Raw genomic sequence first — 26,555 nt, 5'->3', positions numbered from 1 at the left:
TGTGGAGTTTAAAAGAAGACGAAAAATGTCACCTATGAGAGCTGAAAGCACCATTGCTTTTTCAGCACTATTTCAAGGCTGAAGATAACCCAGATCTCTGTTAGATTCTTTTCTAAACTCCTAATAAAAGGCTACAGTTTATGTATCTCATGCTTACTATCCAAATCCTTTTTAAGAAAAAATAATTGGAATTTTAACTAGCTACAGATGGTAGAGATAAAATTGGTCCTTACAAAATCTGTGTTTAAAATAGGATTTTCATGGAGAGGACTGTTTATGTTTGCTAATATTATCCAGTCTGTCTATTTGTAAACAGGAGTCAAAGGTTTACAAGCTTTAGCCTGTGATAAAAGTAAATCAGAATGAGGGAAAACCATGAGCAATGAAATCCCCTGGAGCTGTGTTATCCAGCAGGATAAAGACCAGACAGGCCATAGCAAGAGGCAAGCAATGAAGGGAAGAGATGCCCTTCAAAAAATGCCTGTTGTTTTCATGGAGAGAATAGCATTGGTAACTCATCACATGGTCTTATCAGACTTCATGTGCCCTTGGCCTTTTCCTGCTATTCAGAATAGACCAGGATGGCAAACAGGCATGCACACAGCATTCCTGGGCTGTCTGCTGTGTCTGGGACATGGTGCAAGCTCATGGGCAAGAGGGATGCGGCACAAAGCCTCCATCTGGCCCCTGCCCACTGGGATTTTAGCTGCCACTGCAGGTGAGGAGGCTGAGGAGCCTCAGCCAGGTCCTGCTGCTCCTGGGATGAGCCTGTCTGCTGCCACTCTTGGAACACAGACATTCCTCCAGGCAAGAGCACAAATTCCCTGTTTGCTCACCCCAGGGACACTTGCACCACCTCTTGCTACACTCACTCTTCCCTCTCAGATTCCAAAGGCAAGCTGAGCTGCTGCCCATGTGCACTCCGGGAACAGGAGCCCCAGTGTTGTGTCTGTGCCACCCTCTGCACACAGATCTTGGCAGCTCCCAGCTCTTGGTGCTTCTGGGCCTGCAGCACACAGCAACAAGGCAGAAACATGGAAGCTTTAAAAAATTGTAGAAAAAATAAAGCCCACAGCTTCAAGATCAAACTCCAAACCAGAACAACCCCTTTGGGTAATGGGATCCCATTTTTTGCCAAACCCACTGTATTTGCTAATAGTCAGGGGTGAGTCATTGCTGCCCCTCTCCACAGCCAAGAGTCTCTGGAGAGGAGGCTGCTTTGGCTGTGATTTCTTCTGTACAAGTGGTACCATCTGCACAGCAGCTCAGTTTCCAGGGCTTAGAAGAGAGAACTGGTCTTCAGAAGCCCCAGCTGAAGGGAAGGCAGAGACAGTGCATGAGGCCTGGGGCTATGCCCTACATCCTGTGGCCTCCCAACAAGTTCTTCCTCTGTAGCCGCTGGCCTGCTGCATCCCTGCCAAGGGCTGAAGACAGGCTCCAAACAGGGAGAAGTGACTGTGACATCTGGGCTCACCACAGCTTCAACATTCTCCACAACAAACACTCTACTTCGGCCAGATTTCTGGCAGGAAAAGCAAGTTCCATGTCTGAGATTTCCATTTAAGGACTTTTCCCAACCATCTTTTAACTCAGCCAGCTACTACAGCGTCCCACAGAGGAAAGAAGCCTTCTCATTGCCACCTTCCTGCTAACATTCCAACTTTTTGGACAGGTGCCTTTTTCTGTCCCATGTGGGCATGGAGGAACAGAAGTTCTGGAGGAGCAGAAGTTCTGGAGGAACAGAAGTGCACCAGGGTGGCCCTGGCTTCTCCTGGGCTTCCTTCACATGCTGCTGTGTCTGTCCTTTCCCCTCACCTTCAGCCTCATGTCTAGCAATTAAAGCAAAAAACACAGGGGAATCCACATCCCAATACACAGGGAAAAAAGGGGGAAAGGGTCTTTTCCCCACATGCCTGTTGGGAGCAGGGCAGATTTCGACTTTTGGGCTCCTGGTAGGAGAGCTCAGCAGTGCCAGGGGCTCAGCACAGAGAGGGGAGCTCTGCTAGCAGGCACAGGAGGAGGAGGAGGAGGAGAGGAAAAGCCACCCTGACAGGCAGTGGCAGTGTCCCCACCCTGTAACCCAGCCAGCACTGTGGCTGTGACATGCAGCCACCAGTCACACACTGTGTACAGCTGGCTGCTCATGAGGAGCAAAACCAGGGCCTGGGCAACCTGACAGTCTGAGGTTAAAACAGATAAATAAACAAACCAGGTTTTGAATAATAATGAGACACATCTGTATTAAGAAATCATGATTATTTTGTTAGAAGTGTGCCAATGAAAGCAGTATTTTATAGAGTATTTGAAAGGCTGTCCTTTGAGCTGTTTGCAGCTACCACACAGTTTATGCAGCTTTGATGAACTCAAAGGGGTTTTTTTTCTTCCTATAAGAGCCACTGATTTCACCTAGAAAAACATCATATATACGACTTTCCTTGGCTTTAAAGTCTAGCAGAATGACAATTGCTCCAGTGAGCAGAGGCCAGATGACACAATTCAGGCAGCTGCATTTTTGCAGCCTTTTTGTTAGACATGATGGGTTTATGCTGACCTAAGGACATAACATGAAAACTGGTCTTGTGTGTCATTCACAATCTTGCTTACTAATGTTAATACACCACAGGAAAACAGCTCTCACAATTTGATGGACCATATAACAGCTAGAATTTTTAATTGTAAATTTATAATACTAAACAAAGAAAAAGCTGTGGCTATCATAATCTTACTACCTTTCTGAGAAAGAGAACATACTAATGAGCAGATTAATCACTGTCTCTTAAAGCAAGAAATAGAAGGAACTGAATGAAATTATTAGTTAAAACAATTTCATGGGGGCAAAAAGGTTTAAGGGAAACAAATGCATTCTGTGCATAATTAATTTAACAAATTTACCAGTTATGAGAAATGTTGTGAAAAGCCAGAGTTTAAGCTCCTTCCAAGTTTGTGGATAAAGAGTCCAACAAGGCTGACAAGAAAGCAAGGACTCAGAAGTATCTCAGTTTGGAAGGCCTCAGCTGGAGGGGAACAGGCAGATAGATAACCTTGTGCAAGCCTCTCTGTGCTGCCCACATCCCTGGGACACTGCCCAGACAGAGGGCAGGGCCAGAAGGGCTCCTGATCATATTCACCAGAGTCCTTCAGAGGTGACATTCATCCCAAACCAGAGACAGAACGAAAGGACTGTTACAGCTGATTTAATCATTTCCCCAAGAGGACATGTTGGGACATCAATTAATTTTATTGAGCAGGAGCAGCAGTGGCTTATGAATTTCTGAGAGACCCTGTTTCCTGCATTAACAAAATAAGCACAATAGATAAAAAGCCATAAAAGAGCAGCTATGCCAAGAAAATTGTCTCCAAAAGAAGTGTTTTGATATTCTTTCCCATGAGTTGATAAATTTATGAGACCTATATTTTTTAACTTTACAGTGTGTGTACAAACATATAGATATTTGAGCAGACATACATTCACACTTTTCCAAAGACGGAGGAAAAAGAGAAGACTCATAGAAATCACAGCATCTCACAGGTAGAAAAGGAGAATTCTAAGAAGGAAAAACATGACTTTTGAGCATAAGAGAGTTTTCAATTGCAATTACCTGTCGAAGACAGGGTAATTTAAGCAATAAACAAAATCACAAATATCAAACTAGAGCTTTTTGCAGAGCCCATTGAAGATAACTAAAACAAAGATAAAACCAACAAAACACTTATTGCATGTCAGCTTATCAGCTAGAAACAAATCTAAGTGCATTGTAATTTAGGCCATCAAAGAATAGATCTGAATTAAAGAAAATTAATTCCATCAGTCAAAGTCAAATAGAAAAAAAAATCTTTAATAACACATTTTACATAAAATGTATCCACCATGCTCCAGGGCATTGAAGAAAAGCTAAGTGAAAACAGCAATCCTTTGGCTGTAAATGTAAGGATATGTGTGTGCATACACACATGTACACAAACACTTGTTTTTCTGTGATAAAAATATGCCCCAGCTGAGGGAAAAGTGACTGTCTGAACTGATCTGAAAGACTTTAAATTGCAATAATTTTTTTCAGTTTTACATCTTGATTCCATGCCATAAAACTTAAATAGAAAGAAAGAAAGGTCATTTTAACCAAGGCAAGAGAAAGCTTCTCCATGTTTTATGTATTTCAACTTTATTTGCAAGTCAATATGTTCTGAATCTCTGTAGGTTTCCATTAAAGTGGAAATTGCAAAACCCTTTACCCTGATAGAAATTTGAAGCTGATACGCTCTAAGCCCTACATGACTCCTCTTTTTAATATATATTTTATTTGTATTAACAATTATGTGAGGACATTTCTGGGGGACAGATCATTAGAAGTGTTTCTGGCATACTGTTTGTCTCAAACCTGCCAGAATTTCTTAAGAAATAAATTTACATCAAGGTCACTGTTTGAAATGGAAAAAGGCTCATGGCAATCTGCTGCCATGGAGCTGCAACTGCAAAACAACACTGAATTTATTGTCATCATTGTAAACTATATCTGGAGACACTTGAGGGAAACTCGAGCACAACTCCGGACACGACAATAACAGAGAATTTTATTCACTGATTATGGAATTGTGAAGAGGATTCTCTACAATCACTTCTCTTTGTAACAAATACATGTATTTTGGCATATCCCAGCCCATGCCAGCGCCTGGGGTTGTGTTTGCACTGCAGCTGCACACCCTGGCTGTGACTGTGCGGTACCTGTGTGTCCTGTGTGCTCCTTGCCCCCGTGATGCTGTGTCAGGATGTGCCAGCTGGTACCCAGGCACAGGGCACCCTCAGCCTGGGTACCATGGAGCCCTCCTGGCTGTGCACACCAATGCTGCTCTGGGGGTCTGATGGCCCCAGCTGGGCTGGGGACAGCCTGAGGTGACTCCAACACTCTGCGATTCAAGGTCAGGTGGAACTTGTTGACAGACTGAGATCAGGGGAAATTAAAGTGAAAATGAGATTTAACTGGTTGCTAAACACTCTGTGACCTTCAGACCATCTGGGAATGGCCACTTGTGTGCCATGGAGACTGTGCTGAAATCACATCCCTCCACATGCAAAGTAAAGCCTGCTCCTCACCACACCAAGGCCAGACTTTCCTGCTGGAGAGTGGCATGCTGACTGACAGCTGCAGCTTTTTCGTGCTGTTCCCTGGAGGAACCCAAGGAAACAAGCACTTCCCAGACAGGATGGATTTCAAAAGAAACCAGACCAATTATTGTTGCAAGAACTTCAGTGAGAAAACACCTTCTGTCAGGAATGACCGGTTATCAGATGCTAGACCTCATCTGCACTGTAATGAAAAAACTGAAAGAATTATGCTGACTTCATCCATTTTAATCTCCCATGAGAGAATTGATTTGAAATACAAAATGGCACTTACTTAAGAAAAGCAAAATCTGAAAAGTGCTCTTGGAATTACCTGCTTTTACATCAACAGAGCAATATTACCCCTGATGGTTTTGATATTGTTGTTTTATTGGTGAAGAAATAGAGTCATGTAAGATTAAATAATTGCCATGGAATAGACATTTCTGATCGAGGAACAGAAATTAGATCTTCTGAAAGAAAACTCTGTGCTCTGTTTTCTTTCTTCCTTCCTCTCTGTGAATTTGATAAAATGCCATTAATAAAAGAGAGATTTGCATTTGATTTCAGTACCTACAGAAGCAGGCTGACAAATAATTATGTGTATCAAACTGAAGTTATTATATCACAAGAAAAACTGTCATTCTTCTAACAGAATGTGTGTCAGAAAAATTTGTGTTAAACAAAAGAAGACAAACAAAGACAAACCTCTCCTCTCCTCTCCTCTCCTCTCCTCTCCTCTCCTCTCCTCTCCTCTCCTCTCCTCTCCTCTCCTCTCCTCTCCTCTCCTCTCCTCTCCTCTCCTCTCCTCTCCTCTCCTCTCCTCTCCTCTCCTCTCCTCTCCTCATTAACTCTTTTCACAAAAAGATGTGTCAGGCCAGACTGTGACCAGGATAAAGAGTAGTCTATAGTAGTTAACCTACAGGTGGACAGACCCTCCAGAGTTCTATATAACAGCATGAGTGTTTCACTTTCAAGGTTAGTAAAAATTAGAAAACAAATAAATGAGATAATACTTCCATTTTCTTCATAAACTTTTTAATTGAAAATTTAAAACTTCCCGCCTGAATAATCCAAATCAGAAATACAGAGAAAAAAAAATTGTCAGTGGTATTTCAACATGAAAGAGCTCTTAAAACAGACTTTAGGTTTTTACAATGTATTATAAGAACAATCCAAAATTTTTTTTTCAGATAAGCAGGTTTGTCCCTTCCCAGTACATGGCAATTCATGTACTAAACAAACTCTAAACAAACTGGACTGAGACTCTACAAATCCAAACAGTCCAACATAGAAATGGTTCTCATTAGGGGACAGATGAAAGCAAGACAAGATTCTGAAGGACACAGGTTGTCTACGTGGCTCAGTGAATGCTTCAGTGGGGAGAGGCATAAAGATCCATATGGAATTAAACAAACATTGAAATGCCTTGTGCTGAAAACTGTTAATTCCATGTGTGTAGACTGAACCCAATGCTTTCTTCCTCTTTGAATAAGTACAACCTGCAGCCTCCCAGAGCCCTGTGGGCACTGACATCCCTGAAGTCCCTGGCAGCCTCTCCTGGGGTGTGCCATGGTCCAGGACCCCATTTCAGCCCAGCTGATCCCCATCCACAAGGTGATATTCTGGTCTGGCCTCGGATGCCATGGTTCCTGCTGGGGATGGGCTCTGCCTGGTGAAATCCTGCCCTGCCCCCCTGTTCCCTGTGAGTTCCACCTCTCCCAGCCCCAGGGAACAGCCAGCCCTTGCCCAGCACAATAACCTGCACAAGATATGGAGCTGTAGAACATCAGCCTCATCAAGCACAAGTGCAGGTCCTGAATGTGCTGGGTACAGCTGGGTGCTGGAGATACCAAGGGTGGGCTTGGGTGCAGACAGCCCCCCTGGCCAGTCTGCTGGGAGCAAGGATGCATTGTCCCTCCTGCTTTGCTATGGAAACAGAAACCTTTGTTTCAGTAAGAAAATATCAAACCATACAGAATTTAAATGGAATTTTATTTCACAGCTCCAAACTGTGAGCTGTCTTTTTAATGTGCCTGCCCTTCTGTCTCACAACAAGGTCAGCCTCTATGAAAATAAAAGGTTTGATTTAATCAGGAAGAAGCATACTTTAAAAACTGTTATTACCCAAAAGCAGACATTACATAAATTTTATTCTATTTTTATATCTTCCTGGCTCCAATCTCCTGAATCTGACATTAACCATAACAATTGCACATGTGACTAAACCAGGCCAAATTCTTCTTTTTCTGTTCCAATATAAATATGGAAGTAATACTGTTGGAGTAATAGCTTTGAGGTAGGCTCCCTCCAGGAGAACAGGACTTTTCTCAGAACAGCCAGAGTCAGGAAAGTATGCTGATTTTCAAGCCAGGATTTTACTGACGAGTCAGAGCAGTAAAATGGAGACCACCAGGGTTGACATGAGAGCCTGTCAGTCCCAGAGGCTGGGGACACAAGCCAGTGTTGGTGGCATTCTGAAAGCACAGGAGGCTTCAAAGCTCTCATGCCATTTCAAAATGTCTTAGGCTTTCAGAAGTCCAAGCACCACTAATTTACAGTAAAACCTCAGCTCTAAAATACATTTATCATTTGTGCTGAGACACAGCCACTCACACCTCTGTGAGTTTCAGATTCACTATCACCTCTCTCATGTCTGACTTCAGTTTCTTGAAGCTCTGTGTTTCTTGCTCTTGACCAAGCCAGCATTACACCAAGGGTCAGAAGATGAATCCCTTGCAGCTAACTCTGGGCAGTGAACACTGCAGTGCCCTGTGGCTGCAGTCCTGCAAGAAAGCTGCAGCACTGATATGTCCCCATGTCGCTAACACTGCGAGGTGTGCACAGCCTGGGTCTCACACTGCTGTCCTGAGCATCTGTGCAGCCCAAGAAGGAAAAACTTCCAGTTTTCCTCATGGAAAAGCTATCAGCTTGATTTGTTGCAAGTGTACTCCAAAAAGCTTAACTATGATGGGTTTTGAAAAAATTTACTCATGTCAAGCCATGGACAGATATCCTCTTCCATTTACAGCAGGACAGGGACAAGACACTGCCATGGAGCTGAACAGGGCTGCTCCCTCCCCCAGGGCACAGCCTCCACAGCTTCCCTGACAGAGCAGTTTATGGGCACCTTCCCCAGCTTGCCTCAGAAAAATCAACCAGCTCAGTGCAGTCTAAGCCTTTAAACTGCTCCTTTGGTCTCTGCCTAGTTCAGTGTAGAATGCAGTCCCTGGCTGGATGCCTGCTTTTCCACACAGTTCCCAGAAAGGCACAGTGCCAGGGTGATATCATTGGATGAACTTCCAGAAGAAAACAATGTTCTGGGGGAAGAGTGTCCTTTTGAGGGTCTGGAGGCTTTCTTCTCTACACATTTTTCCTCTCACATGGTGAATGAACACTGTTCTTTGGTGCCATGTGCTGTACCAAGGGAGCAACTGGGTGAAGGAGAATCCATCAGAGGTGTCCATGATCTAATAAATAACATTTACCTTGAGGGCATGAGAATTTAGCCATGCCCAGAGACCACAGCATATTCAGCTATACATCCAGTGAAGCTCCCAAAGCAGCTCTTGCTTTGCTGGCTGTCCCCCACCAGTCACTGCTGTGCGAAGTGATTGCTGTCACAAGGGGAGCTCTCTATGGGCTTCTGCTCACAAAGCCCAGGTGGGAACACAAGCAAGCACAAGGTATGAGGCAGGGGAAGTCTGTCCCCATGACTTGTGGCAAGAATCTGTTACTTTTCTTCTTATTTGTCCCCATGTACCTTGCAGTTTGACATTTTTGCACCCTGTTTTTCCTCTTTCCAAACCATCCAAAATGGTTTACCCAGCCTGTTTTTTATTTCTTTTCATTACAAGGTTGGCAAGGCAGAATGATCTAAGACAGGAGATAGAAATTTTCCTGGTAAGGGCTGGAGAGGAGCCAAGAGGAGGAAGCCTGCTTGAATTGAAATACTTTTCACAGGAGATGGGCACACTGCTCTAGGCATCTATCCACATCTTTAGATGCCTGTGTGCTTCCATATGCTGTATTCCAGTCCAGATTCATAACCAACCCTTCAATTTCTAGGTCATCCCTGAAGACAGCTTCTAATTTATGGCTCCTATCTCTTTTTCCTGTGTGACCGCTGCATTTTCCTATTTTATTTTAAGGAAATAGAGAACACATTTCAAATAATCCTGTACCTGAGGTGTAGGTACACTCATATTCTGAGTCTCCCAGTGTTAAATCCTGGACATTTTTCTCTACACTGCAAGCAAACATGCATTGTCTCCATGTCACTTGCCAACTGTAAGCAACTGGCCTCACTTCTTGGCATTCTGTCAAAACAAATTCTGTCAGGTTGTATTTATTTGTGTGTTCTGGTACAGCTGGCAGTGAAACTGCTTTGCCTGCCAGCATACTTGTTAAAATTCCCACCAGCTGAGTCAAGCTATCTCACCAGTACAAACCTTGACCAGGCTCTCTGGCATTTTTCAGAAAAACAACCTTCCAAATAATGGCAGTACCTGGAGAGACTATGTCTTAAGACAGATACTGAGAAATAAAATTGCTCCCACTCTTCTGATACTTTGAAAATCAAGCATACTAAACTTCTGGCCTTGGTTACAAGCACTTGATTTTTAATGGAGGCTTGAGACATGGTTGAAGAATCTGGCTGAATTCAACATAGTTATGAAGAGGATTGTTCAAACATGACTGCAAACTTAAGTGCGTGAGACTGTTAAATGTCAGCACTGCTAATGAGGCCTTTAAGGATTTTTTTCTCAGAAATATTTAGCTAATGGTCCTTCCCACTGGCTGATTGATTCATTTGGGCACCATCAGCTGCCATTTGGTACTGGGAGTCAGAAGTTCAAACTGCTCAAATACTGTTGGATCACTTTCCCCTTCTTACACAAGGGAAACAAAACAGTGCAAAGCCCTGTGAAGATTGCTGGGCTGTGTAGGTAACCCAAGCACTGTGGTAACGGCCAGCTGTGGTCTTGATTCATTAGAGTAAGGTGTGGTGTTACGGTGAAGCTCTGGAAGTCCAGCATAGCCCCCAATAACACAAAACAAGCTGGGAGATGTATAAAGCTGTGGCCAACTGAAGGTGGGTGATCACTGTAAAATCCATGGGGAAAAAAAAAAAAAACATCATTAAGATTCACATTTTGATGGCATAAAAATCTTACAGAGCAAAAAAACTACTGAATGTGGCATGTCAAGCCATAAACACCTGTTTCTAAGGCCTTGTAGAAAGGTAAGTGGTGGTGGCAGATTGAATGGCAGGTTTGAACCCTTCAGGCATGGGGACACAGCTGATTTTTGTGGATCATGTTTTGAGAGGGAAAAGACTGGCATAGCCAGTGAGATTTCACATTAATTGCTGAAGATGTCTCTCTCTCTCTCTACCTCTCATCTTGACTTACTATCTCCTTATTCACTTTGTTTCTCCTACCCTACAGTTCCTAGATGGGAGAGCTGGGGAAGATCTGTGCATCTCACAGTGAGGATTCCTGGTAGCTATGTGGGGCATTTGGGGCCTTTGCATTTGGAAAGCCAAAGGACATATAGAGTATCTTGCTCTTTACCACTAATCCATTGCCAGGGCTGCAGACAGAAAGGGCCCACAGGTATCACAATTTCTCATCTATGCCTTTGTGCACAAGAAGTTAAAACACATCTTCTACTGCCTAAACAGCTGTGTGTATGTATTGGAAGTGAATTCAAAGCTAGCAAGGCAAGACAAAAGTAAGAACATAGCCAGGGTAGCTTGTGACTAATAGCTACTGGCACTTGACCCAGTTTTTATTTACAACAGATTCATGGGAAATCTTCTAGGCTTGTTTCAAAACAATGCCAATTAATAAATTTTAGAATTAGCACTACATAGTTGAACAAGTGAGAAAGATTAGATCATATACCAGAAAGTCTCAAAACTGGCAATTTCTTACAATCCCTGAATTTCTAAGTTTAAAAAAATGTTAGTGACATAGTCTGAGTATAGCAGCAATGAAATGAGATTTCCTAATGTCTTGATGAAAAGCCTGTGCTGAGCCCTGGCTTCAGTGGGGATCTAACTTACAGAGTATGTTCTCGAGGGAGATCACAGAATTACAGAACAGTTTGTGTTGGAAGAGACCTTTAAAAATCATTTAGTCCAACCCCCCTGCAATCATCAGGCACATCTCCAGCTAGATACCTTTGCTTAGAGCCCTGTTCAACCTGGCCTTGAATGTTTCCAAGGATGGGGCATTGACTCCTCTCTGGACAACCTGTTCCAGTGTATTGCCATCATCAGGATAAAAAATGTCTCCCTTCTGTCTATTTTAAATCTACCCTATGTTAGTTTAAAGCCATATCCCCTTGTCCTATTGCAACAGGCCCTACTAAACAGTCTGTCTCCATCTTTCTCACAAGTACCACCTTTAAGTACTGACTCCCTCAGTGAGTGTTAATAGGAGAGGTGCTCCAGACCCTTGATTGTCTTTGTGGTCCCCTCTGAACCTGCTCCAGCATGTCCATGTCCTTCCTCGCTGAAGATCCCAGATTTGGGCACAGCATTCCAGGTGGGATCTCACAAGAGTGGAGTAGAGAGCTATAAGCACCTCCCTTGACCTGCTGGCCACTTGCTTTTGATTCTTTGGATCTGCCACCTTAACAGACTGCAACGAGGTCCAGAAAAGTTTTTTTAATGTTTTTCCAGTATTAAATGAATGAGATAACTTTAAGAACTCACTTGGAAAATCTGTTTTAGAAACCATTCGGAGAAAACTTGTATAGTGAAAAGTGTCCCTGCCCACAGCAGGGAGGCTGGAACTAGATGATCTTAAAGGTCCTTTCCAACACAAACCATCCTGTAATTCTATGACTAGAACTGATCAGCATGTCCATCATCCTCCAGTGAATGCCTTGATGTTCATTCTTCCTCTACCTAGTGGATTTGAAACTTATTGAAATGCCATTTCCTAAACGTGGAATAACATTATTTTAACTCCGAGTTTGTATAATTTTCATTATTATTTTTGATGATGGCTATAATGAAGATGTCTGTTATTGTTCTGAAGAAGAATACCATGTGCTTATTCTGGCTTTCAGCTTTTGGAAAAATACATTGAACTGCTCAAATGTTGTTTTTCTCTGGAGACAAATCACTTGGCATATATCAAGGACTTTGTTTCCTACCCCAGTTTATGGACAAAAGTTTTTTATCTTTGAAAAGGACAACCAGAAGCCAAGAACAAAGTGTTATTTATGATTCACGTTCTGCCTCCCAGTTAACTCTCTGTGAACAAATATTTAACTACAACAATAAAACTGCAACAATAGGTGACTCCTGAGGAAGTGATCTGGGAAGTCCATTATACCCTCTAGCTTCTTAAAACCCTGTGAACTGAAATCTCTGATTTTGGCCTCCTAAGTCAACCTGAAATTTCAAAAGCCATGGTCATATGTTCTTTTTCACCTTTAACTTTTCAGTGGTGCTTTGAAGGGCACTCACTGGGAAATAGGGGGCATGGGTTCAGCATTGTCCTTCTTTCCTTGGTCTGAGGAGATTCCCTTTTGAGTCTTTTTCCAAGAGACTGCACTAACAGACAGGCATCCCTCCTTGTTATAAAATAACTACTGTTATGTACAAAGAAATTCAAGAGTCTGAATTCAAAGGGCAAGAGAATTCCTGATTCCCTGGGTTAATGCATGGTTTCCCAAATGTCATTTTTTGGCCACCACTGTTGGAAGCAGCTTTCTGTGTTCCCCCCAAGAATAAATTCAGGTCTGCAAACATCATCGCCGGAGCCATTATAATAATTTGCTCCCAAGTCCAGCTCTGTTTGCCTAACTGCATTCCCACCATTCAGTTGCACAGCCCTGTCACTCCTTAAGACCCCCAACACATAGATGAAATCTCTGTATATTGTCCTCTATGCCTTCTCCATCCTGAACTGGTTCTCCAAACACAAAGCCCCAGCCATCTAAGACACATCCCTATCTCAACAACCCCATTCCCCTCACCTTCTCCAAATGACATTTTTCCCATGGTCTATTCAGAAATACATGTCCCAGACCAATTAATTTCCTGCAGGCACATGAGAAGAACAGCAGGGGAGGTCTGGGAGCTGGAGACAGCTTCACACATCAATAAGGTACTGGCCAGCCAGTGACAGGAGCAGCTGTGTGTAGGTTTTTACTCTGATTTGTAAGATACCCTTGACACAGGCAAAACTAGAAATTGTTGAGATAGTTTTTGCCTGGCTTACATGCAACACAGTGTGGGAATACCCAGCCTACTGATTCAGACTTTCATCTGGCAAAGGGCAGGATTTTTTTCCAGTCCTTGATCCTTAGGTCATGTCTGCTTCTTATCCATCAGCTTTGTGTAAAATGCATATGCAGCTTGAAGCATGAAGTCCCTCCAAGCTGTTCCCTCCTGGCTAAGTGTTTAAAGTTTTTCCTTCTCTGCAGAGAGCTTTTTTGTCCCTGATTTAAGTCCCATGAAAATCCATGAGCTTTATTTGAGTTTGCTCAGTAGTACATCAGAGCAAACGGTTGCTGTGAGGTTCATCTTGTAGCTAACAACTGCCTTCGAGTTATCATTCACTGCTGTGCTGTAATGTTCAGCATTCATATGCTAATCCATTTGTGGAGACTGCTATGCCTGACTATATGGTAAGGCTTCATCAAATAATAGCAAAATTAATAGTTTGGTTTCTACCAATTTGATGCAAGACGTCTAAAATGAAAAGCAAAATGTTTATCACTGAAGAGAATTTTGGAGCATTGTTTATTTCTCTACAAATATACTATTTTTATATTTTTTCTGCATTATCACTGATAACCATAACATTTTCTAATTTTCCACTCTGTAAAATAAAAGATTCTTCATAAAGACTGTGTATGACTGTGCATGCATGTATATACATATATGCTGATCTTTGCTGAATAGATCTGACCATGCCATCCATATACCAGTTGAAATATCATGAACTGCAAGTAAATGTAATGGCTTGGGGTTTTAAATCGGTTAATGCCAACCAGTATCACAGAGGGGAGAATGAGAACAACAATTTCTAGATTAAAAGGTTCTGCAGAGGGATCTGGACAGGCTGGACCAGGGGGCTGAGGATGGTTGTGTGAGGTTCAACAAGGTCCAGTGCCAGGTCCTGCAGCCCCAGGCAGTGCCACAGGCTGGGGCAGAGTGGAAAGGTGTCCAGTGGAAAAGGACCTGGGGATGCTATTTGACAGTGACTGAACACGAGCCAGCTGTGCCCTGGTGGCCAAGAAGGCCAAAGGCACCTGGCTCGTAGCAGCAACAGTGTGGCCAACAGGACCACGGCAGGGATTGTCCCCCTGTACTGGGCACTGGTGAGGACACACCTCAAATCCTGAGTTCAGCTTTGGAACCCCACTTCAAGAAAGACACTGAGGTGCTGGAGCATGCCCAGAGAAGGGCAGCAGAGCTGATGAAGGGCCTGGAGCACAGGTCCTGTGAGCAGCAGCTGAGGGAGCTGGGAGTGTTTAGCCTGGAGGTTTGGGGGAGACCTCATCCTGTTCCACAGCTCCCTGAAAGGAGGTGGCAGCCAGGTGGGGGTCAGTCTCTTCTCCCAGGGAACAAGTGACAGGGTGAAAGGAAATAATGTCAAACTGTGGCACTGGAGGGTTAGATTGGGTAGCAGGAAATCTGTCTTCACAGAAGGGGTTGAGTAGCATTGGAACAGGCTGCCTAGGAAAGCAGCAGAGTCACCATCTCTGGAAGCGTTCAAGAAACGTGTGGATTTTACATTGTTTAGTGATGAACATGGTGATGATGTTGGGTGGATGGCTGGACTTGATAATCTTATCTTAAAGGTCTTTTCCAACCTTAATGGTTCTGTGAGTCTATGACTCACTGTAAAAAAAAGATAGACTGCATTTTACAGATATTTTTTCTCAATCTCCCATTCCATTTTTTTCTCCCTACAGAAACCTGTGGATTCCAATTTCCTTGAATGCTGTAAATTACTCTGACAGAATGGACAGCTCCAACAAAAAAACGCACACAAATTTTCTGAGAAGACAGCAAAGGAACTAGAAAAAACAGCTTGACTTGTAGGTTCTCACCTGACCCATGATTGACTCTCTGCTAATGCAACACTAAATTTAAGACACCTTTGTATATCAGGTACTGCAATTACTCAACATGTCAATGTTTCTACAGTTACTTTTCTTTAGTATCCCAGTATACAGTGGGACAGAGAAATTTCTACCCAATCGTTTATGAAAACACCCAAATACCATATATAAAATTTAATCACTTTTCTTGCAAGATATTGTGACACAGTTCATTGTATATGACAGCCTAAGCCAGGCTTAAAAAACTCAACCTGTTAGCAGCCCATTCACACCCCACCATCCCCTGCAGGGCAGGGCAGGGCAGCTGCCTGGTTCCACCTGAGGATTAGGGTGAAGTGTTTATTTGTGCTGTTTCCAAGGGGCACTGGAGCTGTAGCTCTCTAACTGCCTCCCATCATTTCTGCAGTTTCAGCAAGTTTCTGCTGCAGTTGTTTAAGCCGGAGATTCATTTGCCACCATAAGGGCAAATTTCAAAATGAAATGAAGGTGTAAGCTTTATCCTGACTACAGGCACATGCATCTAGCACAGACTAACTCCCTCCAGCAAGAGGGCTTTTAGCTGTAAAGCTTGTATAGGGACCAAAGACAAAATAAACTATGCAAAGGTCTTTGCATTGAAAAAATCCAGATTATTTTTTCATGTGTCAACATTTGGCCCCAGAAAGCTGAGATTCACCAGTTACACTATGCCAGTCTACAGTTACTTATTTGAAAGTCATACAGCAACTTGTACAGTGCCCAGAAAAAGCTCCAACCTGACAGACTTTCCTCCTTGCCTCCTACATGGATTTTGGTAAGGCATAAATTCCAGGTTGAGGTCTGCACCTCTGCTTGTGCATAATGCATCACAGTGTCACACTTATTTGCATACTCAGAGCCATTTCCATGTGCCTAAAGTGTTCTGACAAATTTTTTTTTCCCAGATCTGAGGATGTTTGTGCTGCTGTACATTACAAGTTTTGCCATCTATACAAGTGAACAACCTCTTCAAAGCCAGAGCAAAGGAGAAAATTACTACACCAGATATATCTGCAGCATCCCAGGTTTGCCAGGCCCTGCTGGCCCCCCTGGAGCCAGCGGATCCCCGGGGCCACATGGACGCATTGGTCTTCCAGGAAGAGATGGTAGAGATGGCAGGAAGGGAGAAAAAGGTGAAAAAGGGAGTGCAGGTATTGAATATTTATGTAAACTAACACAGTAGTAACAAGAAAGCAAGACCTGTCATCATCACTGTTATACACCTATATCTTTATCTATATCTATATCTATATCTATATCTATATCTATATCTATATCTATATCTATATCTATATCTATATCTATCGGTGTGTATATATATATTTATATATGATGAGTGTGTGTATGTGCCTGTGTGGGTTTAAGTGTGTCCATATATAATTACAGTGAGAGTATGCACATATATCAGTGTAAAGAAATGTAAGTACACAACCTTTCTTCACACAGATGCTAAGAAAAAGATTGGAAAGAATGAAGTATGCGTGGTCTCAAATAAATAGTCCCACCTGTGCCATTGACCAGGCTTAAAAGATTAGCAGGTGCTTAGGTATGCACTAAAAATGCTCTATTTTTAGGAAATGTGTAGTGCACAAGTATGACTACACAGGTAGTCATGCTGCTGTCCCTGCCACCAGTAGTGCCTGGTAGTTCAGGCAGCAATAGATTGATTACCTATAACATTCTTTAATGTGTAATCAAGACACATGAAGATAAGTAGGAATTAGTGGCATTCCTTTTGCAAACTTTCTAAAACATTTTGAAAGTATTTCTAGACTATTTTGAAATTCTGACCATGTTTTTCTTGTTTGTTCAGGCACACACAGTAGCCCACACAATCATTTACTGAGGTGATATGTGCAACGATTAACTAACTTAAAATGTTTTTGAAGGTTTAAGAGGAAAGACTGGGCCATTAGGACCAGCTGGAGAGAAGGGAGACCAAGGTGAGTCTGGTAAGAAAGGACCTGGAGGATTGACTGGTGCCAAAGGTGACGTAGGTCCAGCTGGACCCCCTGGACCTAAGGGAGATAAAGGAGACCGAGGAGAGCCAGGAGCACCAGGGGTCTGCAAGTGTGGAAAGATCGTGCTGAAATCTGCCTTTTCTGTGGGCATCACCACGAGCTACCCAGAGGAAAGACTACCAATTGTGTTCAATAAAGTCCTCTTCAACGAGGGGGAGCATTACAACCCATCCACAGGGAAGTTCATTTGTGCCATCCCGGGGATTTATTATTTTTCTTATGACATCACCTTAGCAAACAAGCACCTCGCCATTGGGCTGGTTCACAATGGCAAGTACCGCATCAAGACTTTCGACGCCAACACCGGCAACCACGACGTCGCTTCTGGATCCACGGTGATCTACCTTCAGCCAGAGGATGAAGTATGGCTTGAAATCTTCTACACTGACCAAAATGGTCTCTTTTCTGATCCAACGTGGGCAGACAGCTTGTTTTCTGGATTTCTCCTATATGTTGATACGGATTACCTTGATGCTTTATCAGATGAAGATGAGCTCTGAAGCAGATGGCAAATGACATTCAAACTGGAGGCGCCAGCAAAGGATTTTATTCATCTGTGTGGGGGAAAACAAAGTTGAAATGGAAAAAAAAAAACCCTGGGAGTTCATTCTTGTTTTGATTGGAGCCAAACCTGATTTCATAAGGATGTTTCTAGAATCTAAGATGGATTTTTTAACAAACAGCAGGGATATCAAAATGAACTGTAATTAACATAAGACTGCATCACTCCAGGACTGACTCTTCCCTAAAATTACATTTATAATACTATTTAAACAAATTTAAGATACTGTACATTGGATTTTATATAAAATGTATTAATTTGCAATTTAGAATGGCTATTTTGTATATTACATTAAAGTAAAATTGAACAATTCACTGCAATCTTGGTCATTTTAAGACAGGAAATACACTAAAAACAGATGGGAGAGGAATAAAATAAGAATGACAGTTTCAGGATGCCACTGCACAGGTCACAAGAACAGTCCCATCTGATATTTGCATCAACAAATAGCACTCATAGGTAACCAACCTCACAGTAAGTACAGGAAGATTTGTACTAGCTGAGGACTACTCAACAGCAGTCATAAAAGTCTAGAACAAAGCTATCAAACATATGAAGAAATTGAAAGCTGAAAGATCTGGAAACTTAGAGATAGTCAGTATTCAGTGAGTATTTTCAGTGTAATTCCAAGTGTCTTTGCTATTCCTTAAATGCTATCTATTATCTTTATGAGAAATGTGGAAAAAAACTTTAAACTTTTTGCTGAAGATAATTGTGGATGCCCAAAAATGACAGGTCAGTAATCACTAATCAGAGTAAATGATATGAAATTGAGTCACACCATTAAAGCAGAAGTTATGTTTCAACATGGCCAAATGCAATGAAATAAATTAAGGTCACACACAGGAATGAAAACTTCATTCAGCAAATCAATGAACTTGGAAAAGGTACACGGGACCTCATGGATTATCAGCTAAATAGAAGTTATAAAAGTACGCTGTCACTACCACCCTTTGGATGTATGATAAATGGAATTAAAAGTAGAGATGAATAGTGGTTACATAGGAAGAAATTACTTCTGTAGGTGTCTCAAAAACTTGAAAGTTGAAAAAAAAGTTTATACTTCTATTCATGGTGCTTGCACAAGACATGCAACAAGGTCAATTTACTTTTCTTGTCAATGAGGTTAAGAGGTGATTTAATCACCACCTGCACCCATCTGGAGATAAAATATCTGGTAGTACCTGGCACTTCCCTCTATCAGATAGGAGCACAGCAAGGCCCATTGGTGAGAAACCATATCAATCCTCACTGGAAATGAGGAATCCATTCTACCAGTGGCAGCAACAATCATTGTAAAAATACCTAGGAACATCATGAGTTCTCCAGCATTCAACATCAGTCAAGACTGGCAATCTTTCATTGGGTTGTCTTACTTTCCAACAATTTACAATCTTTTATTCATCCCAGATTTACAGAGACCTGTGATTTCTAACAGTTATTCAGATCATATTAAATGTTAGTGGTCTGTGTTGCACAACTCTTGAACCCACTTTAGTTATGACCAAGGCAGACAGAAATTTCTAGGTTGTTTCTGTGTATTTGATGGATTAAGAAAGTTACAACAGATTAAGAAAGTTACAAGCAGACAAAATGACACAAAGATGCTGCTGAGGCTGCAGAACCAGCAGGAGGGTTATGTATGGAACATCAGCCTGTGCACTCTGTACCCTTGCCCTCACTTCTCCCACATCAGCATTCATGGCTGTGAGTGCAGGACTGCTGCTTTATGCAGTGAACAGGTGCAAAGCCTGACCACAAATCAAACTGGCAATGCTTGTACAACCATTATTTTATTTGACAGTGAGAGATGTCTGATAGAAGACAATAGTAGATTCTTTTTCTAACTAGACACCTAATTTATGAGTGTCACACAAGGGCTGCTTTCTGTGAAAAATATGGAAAATAACACTTGGAGATTCAGTTTATCACCCTGCTGTACAATCGTTTATACATCTGCAAATTAAGGACAATATGAGTGCAAAATGCAGTCCAATCATAATTTATAATTATGATTGATGGTGATGTCTCACAGCCATCATTGCCTATCTGAGGCACAAAGACCATCAGCATTGCCCAGTGCTGCCTGCACTGAATCCCACAGGACAAAATAAGGATCATATCCAGCCCATGACTTCCAGGAAGCATAATTCAATAGATGCAGGACTGGACCCAGAATATATTTATCATGCAGAAAAAGTAACTAAAATTAGTTTTTAATTAGATTATTATCTTATAAAATATGGAAATAGGTTTATGACATTCGAATCAGTATAAAGTTTACGTTAGGAGTAACATATTAGTTTTACTAGAGTTAGAAAATCTGATAAGCCCAGCCTTAAGGAAAGAGTATGACAGATTTTCTCCAGACTCCATAGGAATGTATTGTAGTTATAACACATCTGGAAATTTTCAGACAAAACTAATTTTTCTCAATTAAACAGAGATAATATACAGCTTCGTAGTGAAATATTGCTGGTTGCAATCCTAACTATAAGCAAAGTGCTTCCATGTAAAAATCTGTAAAAACGAATCCAATATAAAAGAGGTATTTCAACCACATCCATGCTGAAAATGACACCATGGGAATAAATAAACCAAGAGTTACTGCTTTCCTTTTCTTAGCAATTTTACATTTATGTTTGTACAATTATAGAAAAGTAACGTTAATTTCCCAAAGTTTTCCCATGTGGATTCTACACTTTTTTGAACAGTTTAATATTTTGGCATGAAGAGTTAAAAATAAGTCATTCTCTTGGATTATTTCTATAGATTTTGGCAAGAAGAATACTTCTACTACACATATGGACGCCATATGTATACAAGTACCATGTGTCCCTGCCCTCATTAAGGGTCTCAAGACATTATCCTAAACTAAATCATTGCTATTGCTTGTATATTATTTGAAAATATATCAATTTTGATGACATGATATTGCATTTGGGTATTTATCTGTCTAAATTTGAATTTATATGAAAAATATCTTGGGCTGATGTCTTCCCACAATTCACACCAATACACTGGGAGGTCTGCCTGGTTTCAAAACACTGTAGGAGCAAAAGAGCAAAATTTCTTCATGGTCAAATTTGAAATTAATCAATGATTTCTACACAATATATTGGTCATTCTACACATGCCCTAATGACATATAAAATTAGGCATCCAGACCAAATTAGTCATCTAGTCTCTGCCTGCAGTCCACAGAGAGAAAAGAGAAATAAGTGTCACCAGGAGGAACTGCCAGGAGGAAGCATGTCTTTACTGCAGTACCAACTCTTGGCCTTCCTGATCAAGGCTGCAAGAACTTGTATGATACAAACCTCAAACCACCAGGAAACCATCAAACAATATTAAGAACAACATTATTCCTGAGATTCTTAGGTAAAAGTATATATATATATATTTACTTGGGATATGTGTATGTAAAGATAAATAAGTAAAAATAAAGTTATTTGAAACAAAACAGCTCTCCACAGTCCTCTGCTCTTTCAGATTTCTTTATACTTGGTGGACTGATGTTAAGGAAGAAATTAGTCACATGTTCCACTGCTGAATATTTTTAGCCTAGATAATTATTTAAATATTTCTCTAAATTTTCAAATTTTTATGAGTATGTCACATAGAATAAATACTTTCACTTTTTTTACTACTGGTATTCCTGTTCATATGGTTAGGCTGTTATACAATTTCTTCAGGAGCAATAGATCCTCAACATTTTACAATGCTGAGACAATAGAGAGGAAATAATTACTATTGGACATCAGTGCTGAGAACATTATCTACATTCTTCAAATCTTTTTAAATCTACCTAATACCATTTAGGTACTATTATGAGAAGCAAAAATATACAAATCTGGAAGCAATTTATTTCATTTTCTACCAAGTATGTTACATCAGTTGTTGCAGTTCATTTAATACTCTACCTTCCACAGCTCACTGACTAGGTTCTGTTCATACACCAAGATATTTACTGAATAAATCAGTTTCCAGTGAGTGGTTTATTTATTGATTTATTTACCCATTGGCAGGGAATTCATATTCAGAATAATTGTACTAATACTGTACTAAGCAGTTTGGTCAGCAGGAACTTCAGTTGTATGTGGAAATGGGGCTTGCTTTGGATATGTCATTCAGTAGCTGAGGAGTCACACCCAAGAAATAATAATGAAAGTACACAGGAAAAAAATAGAGTTGAGAAAGAAATACACCACTGTCTTTACCAATGAGTAATGCTTTCAAGAAGCAAATTAGTTCTTTCAATATAAACTATCTAGAATTCAGCTCAGAGAGAATTTAGAGATCATAAACATTTTTCTGTAACTCCTTAGGTCAACACTCCCAACTGAGATTATATCATCATTTCTGAATTTCAGAGGCATAATTCTTCCTCACATACACAGGAAGAAATTTCAACATACTGTCACAAAATCCTTGGTTACTGATATCTGGTTTTGTCCTAGTTGTATACATCAGATCAATTCATCAAAGTTTCTACCTAAGGGAAAAGAAAAATTAATTAGACATATTATACATGCATCATTTAATAGTAAATATTCACAAAGAGAAAGGTGTCTTGGATTATTTGGCTCATATTCCTCAATTTTGAGTATAATTTTGGTATAATTTTGGAAGCTACCTGTTGAAAGAGGTATAAGGAGATTTTTCCTCCATGCACATTGTTCTTGCAGCAGCAAGTATTAGTGTAAAATTTCTCTTACCTGACTTTAATTTCTAAAAGTTGAAAGAACATTGTGGGGGTTAAATTATTTGTTGGCTCTCCTGTTACCAGTGCAAAGAAATAGGTGGGGTAAATCTCTGTTTGGATGATCCTGTATTAGAGACTTTCATTAAGAAAGAAGGAATCAGGAGGTACCCCTGTCTTCACATCACCTGCATCTAAGCTACTAACTTAGGGCAGCCTTTAGCTTTGAGATGGCAACAGTTCAATAAGATGTCTGCTCTTCAAGAACAATCTACTAAGTGGAAAAATTGGCTGAATATAATTTGGCAATTTATATGTCTCAAAATTAGAAAGAAGATGTGGATTGATGAGAAGTACCCTGATAATGATGGAAGTGTCCTCTTGGCAGATCTTCCATAAAGTATTGCTCAGGTTCCTCCTGGGACAACTTCAACTGAAGTAACCTGGCTGGTCCCCAGAGAGTTTTGCAATATATTAAGATAGGCTAGCCTTCCTCTCATGCCTATACTTAAGGGAATCCTGGAGTGATTCTACTTACACCAAAGTAAAAAATAATAAATTTTTTTCTTTTCAGCTTTAAAGAACCTGTCCTAAATCCTAAATAAAATAAAAAATATAAGGGAGAATTTGTAAAATTATCTCTGTGGTAGAATAACCTTGTTTATGGCATCTTATCAAAGGGACAAAAATACTGACTTCTTGAAAAATACAAATGAACTATGGTTCTCAGAGGGCTCTTAAGTAATATTTTTGTAAGAAGAAGGTGGGATTTTTTAGAAATTAGTGAATTGCATGAAGGAAATGTACCAGCAGTGATTTTTCTTTCACTACTTTCAATGAAGTGTTATCTCTAGGCTCAGAAGAAAGTGAAAAGGACTTAAAAGTTTTGAGCTGAACAACAATCCCTTTCATCATCTGAAAACTTTCCTACCACTGATGTTGATTTCCCTTCCATGCACCACCTGCCTTCATGCACATTTTGTCAGACATTCTGATGTGTGAACACAGACCTCTAAACTGCATGTGACAAATTACAAAAAATGTTAAATTACAAAAAATGTTATTTGAGATTTCTGTCGTGTCAGAGTAAGGTGTGATCAGTTTAAAAATAATGAGGATGAGCAGAATTTGTTCTTTCTTGTTTGTAACCTCCCTGAAACTGGAATCACTGTGGGGTTGCACACAATACCTAAATTCCTACTCTAAGAACACAGCAACATGTTCTCATTCTCTAAATGCTGTATGTGGCTGGTAACATTTGCTGTTTCCTTCTGTTGATTCGACAAATTTTGACTTTGATTCTAGGCAGGAAATAAGAGGTGTCTATGGCAAAGCAAATCTTACATTGTCCTCAAAGCCAGAGAAATAACTCCATTGCTCACAATCCCCTGCTGAGTTTTAAAATGTTTTAACTCTGAACTGGGGGCCTATGATGCCACTGCCCGCTCTGGGCCACCCTGCACCGTGGGCACCCCAAGCTGCAAGGTACTCTGCCTGTTCTAAAAGCCAGCCTTGACCATCATTGACAAAACAGCAATAAATGTCCCAGTGTGCCAGTGTCACACCTAACAGCTCACACCACCACCTCAGGTGCAGCACTCAGTGTGATCAATGGCATTGGGCTGGCCATTCTTCATAAAGCTGACCAAGATAAATGACTTGCTCTCCACCCCAGGAAACACATGTGGTTCAGATTGTGGATGTCTCCTGTGAACAGAGTCATTGCACTGACATGTGTTTTTAAGCAGCTTTCCATCCTGTTAAGCAAAGGACTGACTACTCCTTTAGGGTCTCATAGTAATGTCCCTTACATAAATGCTCTTCATATTTGTCCATATTTTAAACTGTTTGTACAACTGTTTCTGATACTGGAGTATATTGTTGGGACACAGACTTATTAGCAAAACAAGATCTTGAACCTGAGTTCTTGCCAAAATTTTGTGTGAAGTTTCACCCACTGAATCATTTCCACAGTCCCACATGCAGTGATTCTTAGCAGATAAAAGAGATGTGTGCTGTGCATGTTACCCTAAGAAACCTGTCCCCCTATTACATATCTTTCCCTTTCCTGAAAGCTTTTGCCATATAAGATGTTTCTAGCTATGAAAACTCCTCTTTTTACAAATAAAAATGCATACCCCAAATCTCTTTTAACTGCTATGTTTAGTCTTCCCATGGTTTCCTTCTTAGTACAGTATTCAGAAAGGAGAAGCAATTTATCCAACTCTTTTAATGTGATTCCAACTACTAAAACTTTGCAGTAATAGACCTTCAGATGTTACAGGCACTGTTTACATACAGACAATTATAAATAGGTCGAGTAACTCCATTTAGTATTCTCAATTTTGTTTACTCTGATCATACTAGAGATATAAATACACATGTTAACACAAGAAATTATTTTGTTAATAATTCAGTGCAGCAGAAAATACTCCCCTCCAGACTTGACAGGAAAGTTAAAAATCCCTTTGTAGCTACAAAAATTAGGGATTTATATAAGACAATCCACATTTCTACAAACCATCTCACAGTGCTGACATTTCTGCCATTCCTAGTATCAACATAATCTGGTTGTCAGTATTTAACAAGCAGATAAATAATCTCTCCTCTGTTTCTCCAACAGGGGCTTCAAGAGTGTGATTCCCTTTAAGCAGGCTCTACAACAACTATCACAGACTTCATATCCTTTTTTTTTTCTGCTACAGAAATATGAAAGTATATTGATAACTCTAGAAAGTTATGATTTGCCTTCTTACTCTGAGCATTTACTGATACATTTTTTAATCCTGGGGTGGCAAAAAGCCTGTTAGCCAATAACAGCTTCTGAGAGATTATATCTTTTTTAACTCTGCTATGTTTCCTGTAATTTTTCCCCCAAATGACAAGCTAAGAAGTTTGCTGAGGCTGATGCTGATTTGTAAAGGCCCTCTGTAAAGAATAATGCAGGTTTGCTTCCTTGATGCTTCTCCAGTAGTTACTCTTAGTACTTCAATGCATTGGAACACAGAGAACACCAGGAAAAAAACTGGCTACTAACCATCTGCTTCAAGGATTTATCCTTTCATGAAGTTTCCAGGGATTTTTTTCAGAGTGAAATTAAAGGTTTCTAAACTAATCTAAAAAAATATTTACTTTCTGGAATGTTGTCATGTAGTCTGAATGAGAGGTTTAACACCTCTCTTTAGTCAACAGAGTGAACCAGTCTCTTCCATAAATGATTGGTATTGAGGAATCACTGCCCTGGTTCACACAAATCCCAAGAAGGTCTGTGCTGCTCTTGCACTCACTTTAGAAGCAGTACTCAGAAATTGAGGCAGACAATTTAACAAAGTTAGATACTCAAAGTTAAGATGAGTGTATTTATTATATTTCAGCCTGAAATTACCATCCTTGACCCTGTAAAAATATACTGTGGATATTTGCTTTTTAAAATAACTGCAGTAACTGAAAAGGTCTGCTGGAGCTGCATCCTCTCCATATTTTATTTATGATTTCCCTTTTACCTTAGATGAAATTGTTTACAAAAAGAAGTTTTCCAAAGTGTTTTAGTAGTTTAAGCAGGAAATCTGACTCTTTCTCTTTTAAAGCACAGCTGGGGTGCTGCTTTTAGGGGGAGTGTGGTGTTTGGTTCTTGTGTGTGATCCAAGAGCTGCTCTGCAAGAAAACCCAGGTAAGAAGCAAACATTTTCCTTAAGCTCTGTTTCAGCGCATTTAGTGTACTTTCATGAATGAGACAGATTTAAGTAGCACAAAGTCCTCAAAATCATTTTCTAGGTACGTTTGATGCAATATTTCTTTTAAAGAGCAGTGTGAGAAACTTCCCTGTGTTTTTGTTGTTAGTTTTCAGTGCTTGGAAATCACCTCTGAGCTAGTGGAGAGCTTTATAGCTCTTGCATCCAGTTGTTTATTACATTTTAAAGTGTCTGTTATAGTACTTAACTTCAAGAAATGCTACCAAATTGTTAAAGAAAGATGCCATAAAGCACTTCTTCAATGTTGTCAGTGTTCTACATTTACATGTGCCTTTAGGAAAGACTGTTTAAATTTGATACAGAAAGC

At 40.6% G+C, this 26,555-nt stretch overlaps 1 protein-coding gene across 4 annotated transcripts in view; it reads left to right on the top strand.

The window, feature by feature from the left end:
- LOC132072337 (complement C1q tumor necrosis factor-related protein 7) overlaps nucleotides 1-26,555 on the top strand; it is a 114,629-nt gene that overhangs the window by 32,731 nt on the left and 55,343 nt on the right. For 2 of the 4 annotated variants that reach the window (XM_059470575.1, XM_059470574.1), the window contains 3 exons: nucleotides 15,044-15,242; nucleotides 16,117-16,362; nucleotides 17,101-18,108. In XM_059470575.1, coding sequence (XP_059326558.1) covers nucleotides 16,125-16,362; nucleotides 17,101-17,732 — 870 coding nt within the window. In that variant the 5' untranslated portion in view covers nucleotides 15,044-15,242; nucleotides 16,117-16,124 and the 3' untranslated portion in view covers nucleotides 17,733-18,108. Of the gene's footprint in view, nucleotides 1-15,043; nucleotides 15,243-15,773; nucleotides 15,987-16,116; nucleotides 16,363-17,100; nucleotides 18,109-26,555 lie in introns of those variants that run through there. The other 2 variants (XM_059470572.1, XM_059470576.1) reach the window with 2 other exon arrangements.

The sequence above is a fragment of the Ammospiza nelsoni genome, chromosome 4 (genome assembly GCF_027579445.1).
Source record: "Ammospiza nelsoni isolate bAmmNel1 chromosome 4, bAmmNel1.pri, whole genome shotgun sequence".
NCBI lineage: Eukaryota > Metazoa > Chordata > Aves > Passeriformes > Passerellidae > Ammospiza > Ammospiza nelsoni.
The sequence above is the reverse complement of the archived record's forward strand: the minus strand, read 5'-3'. Positions and strand labels throughout refer to the sequence as shown.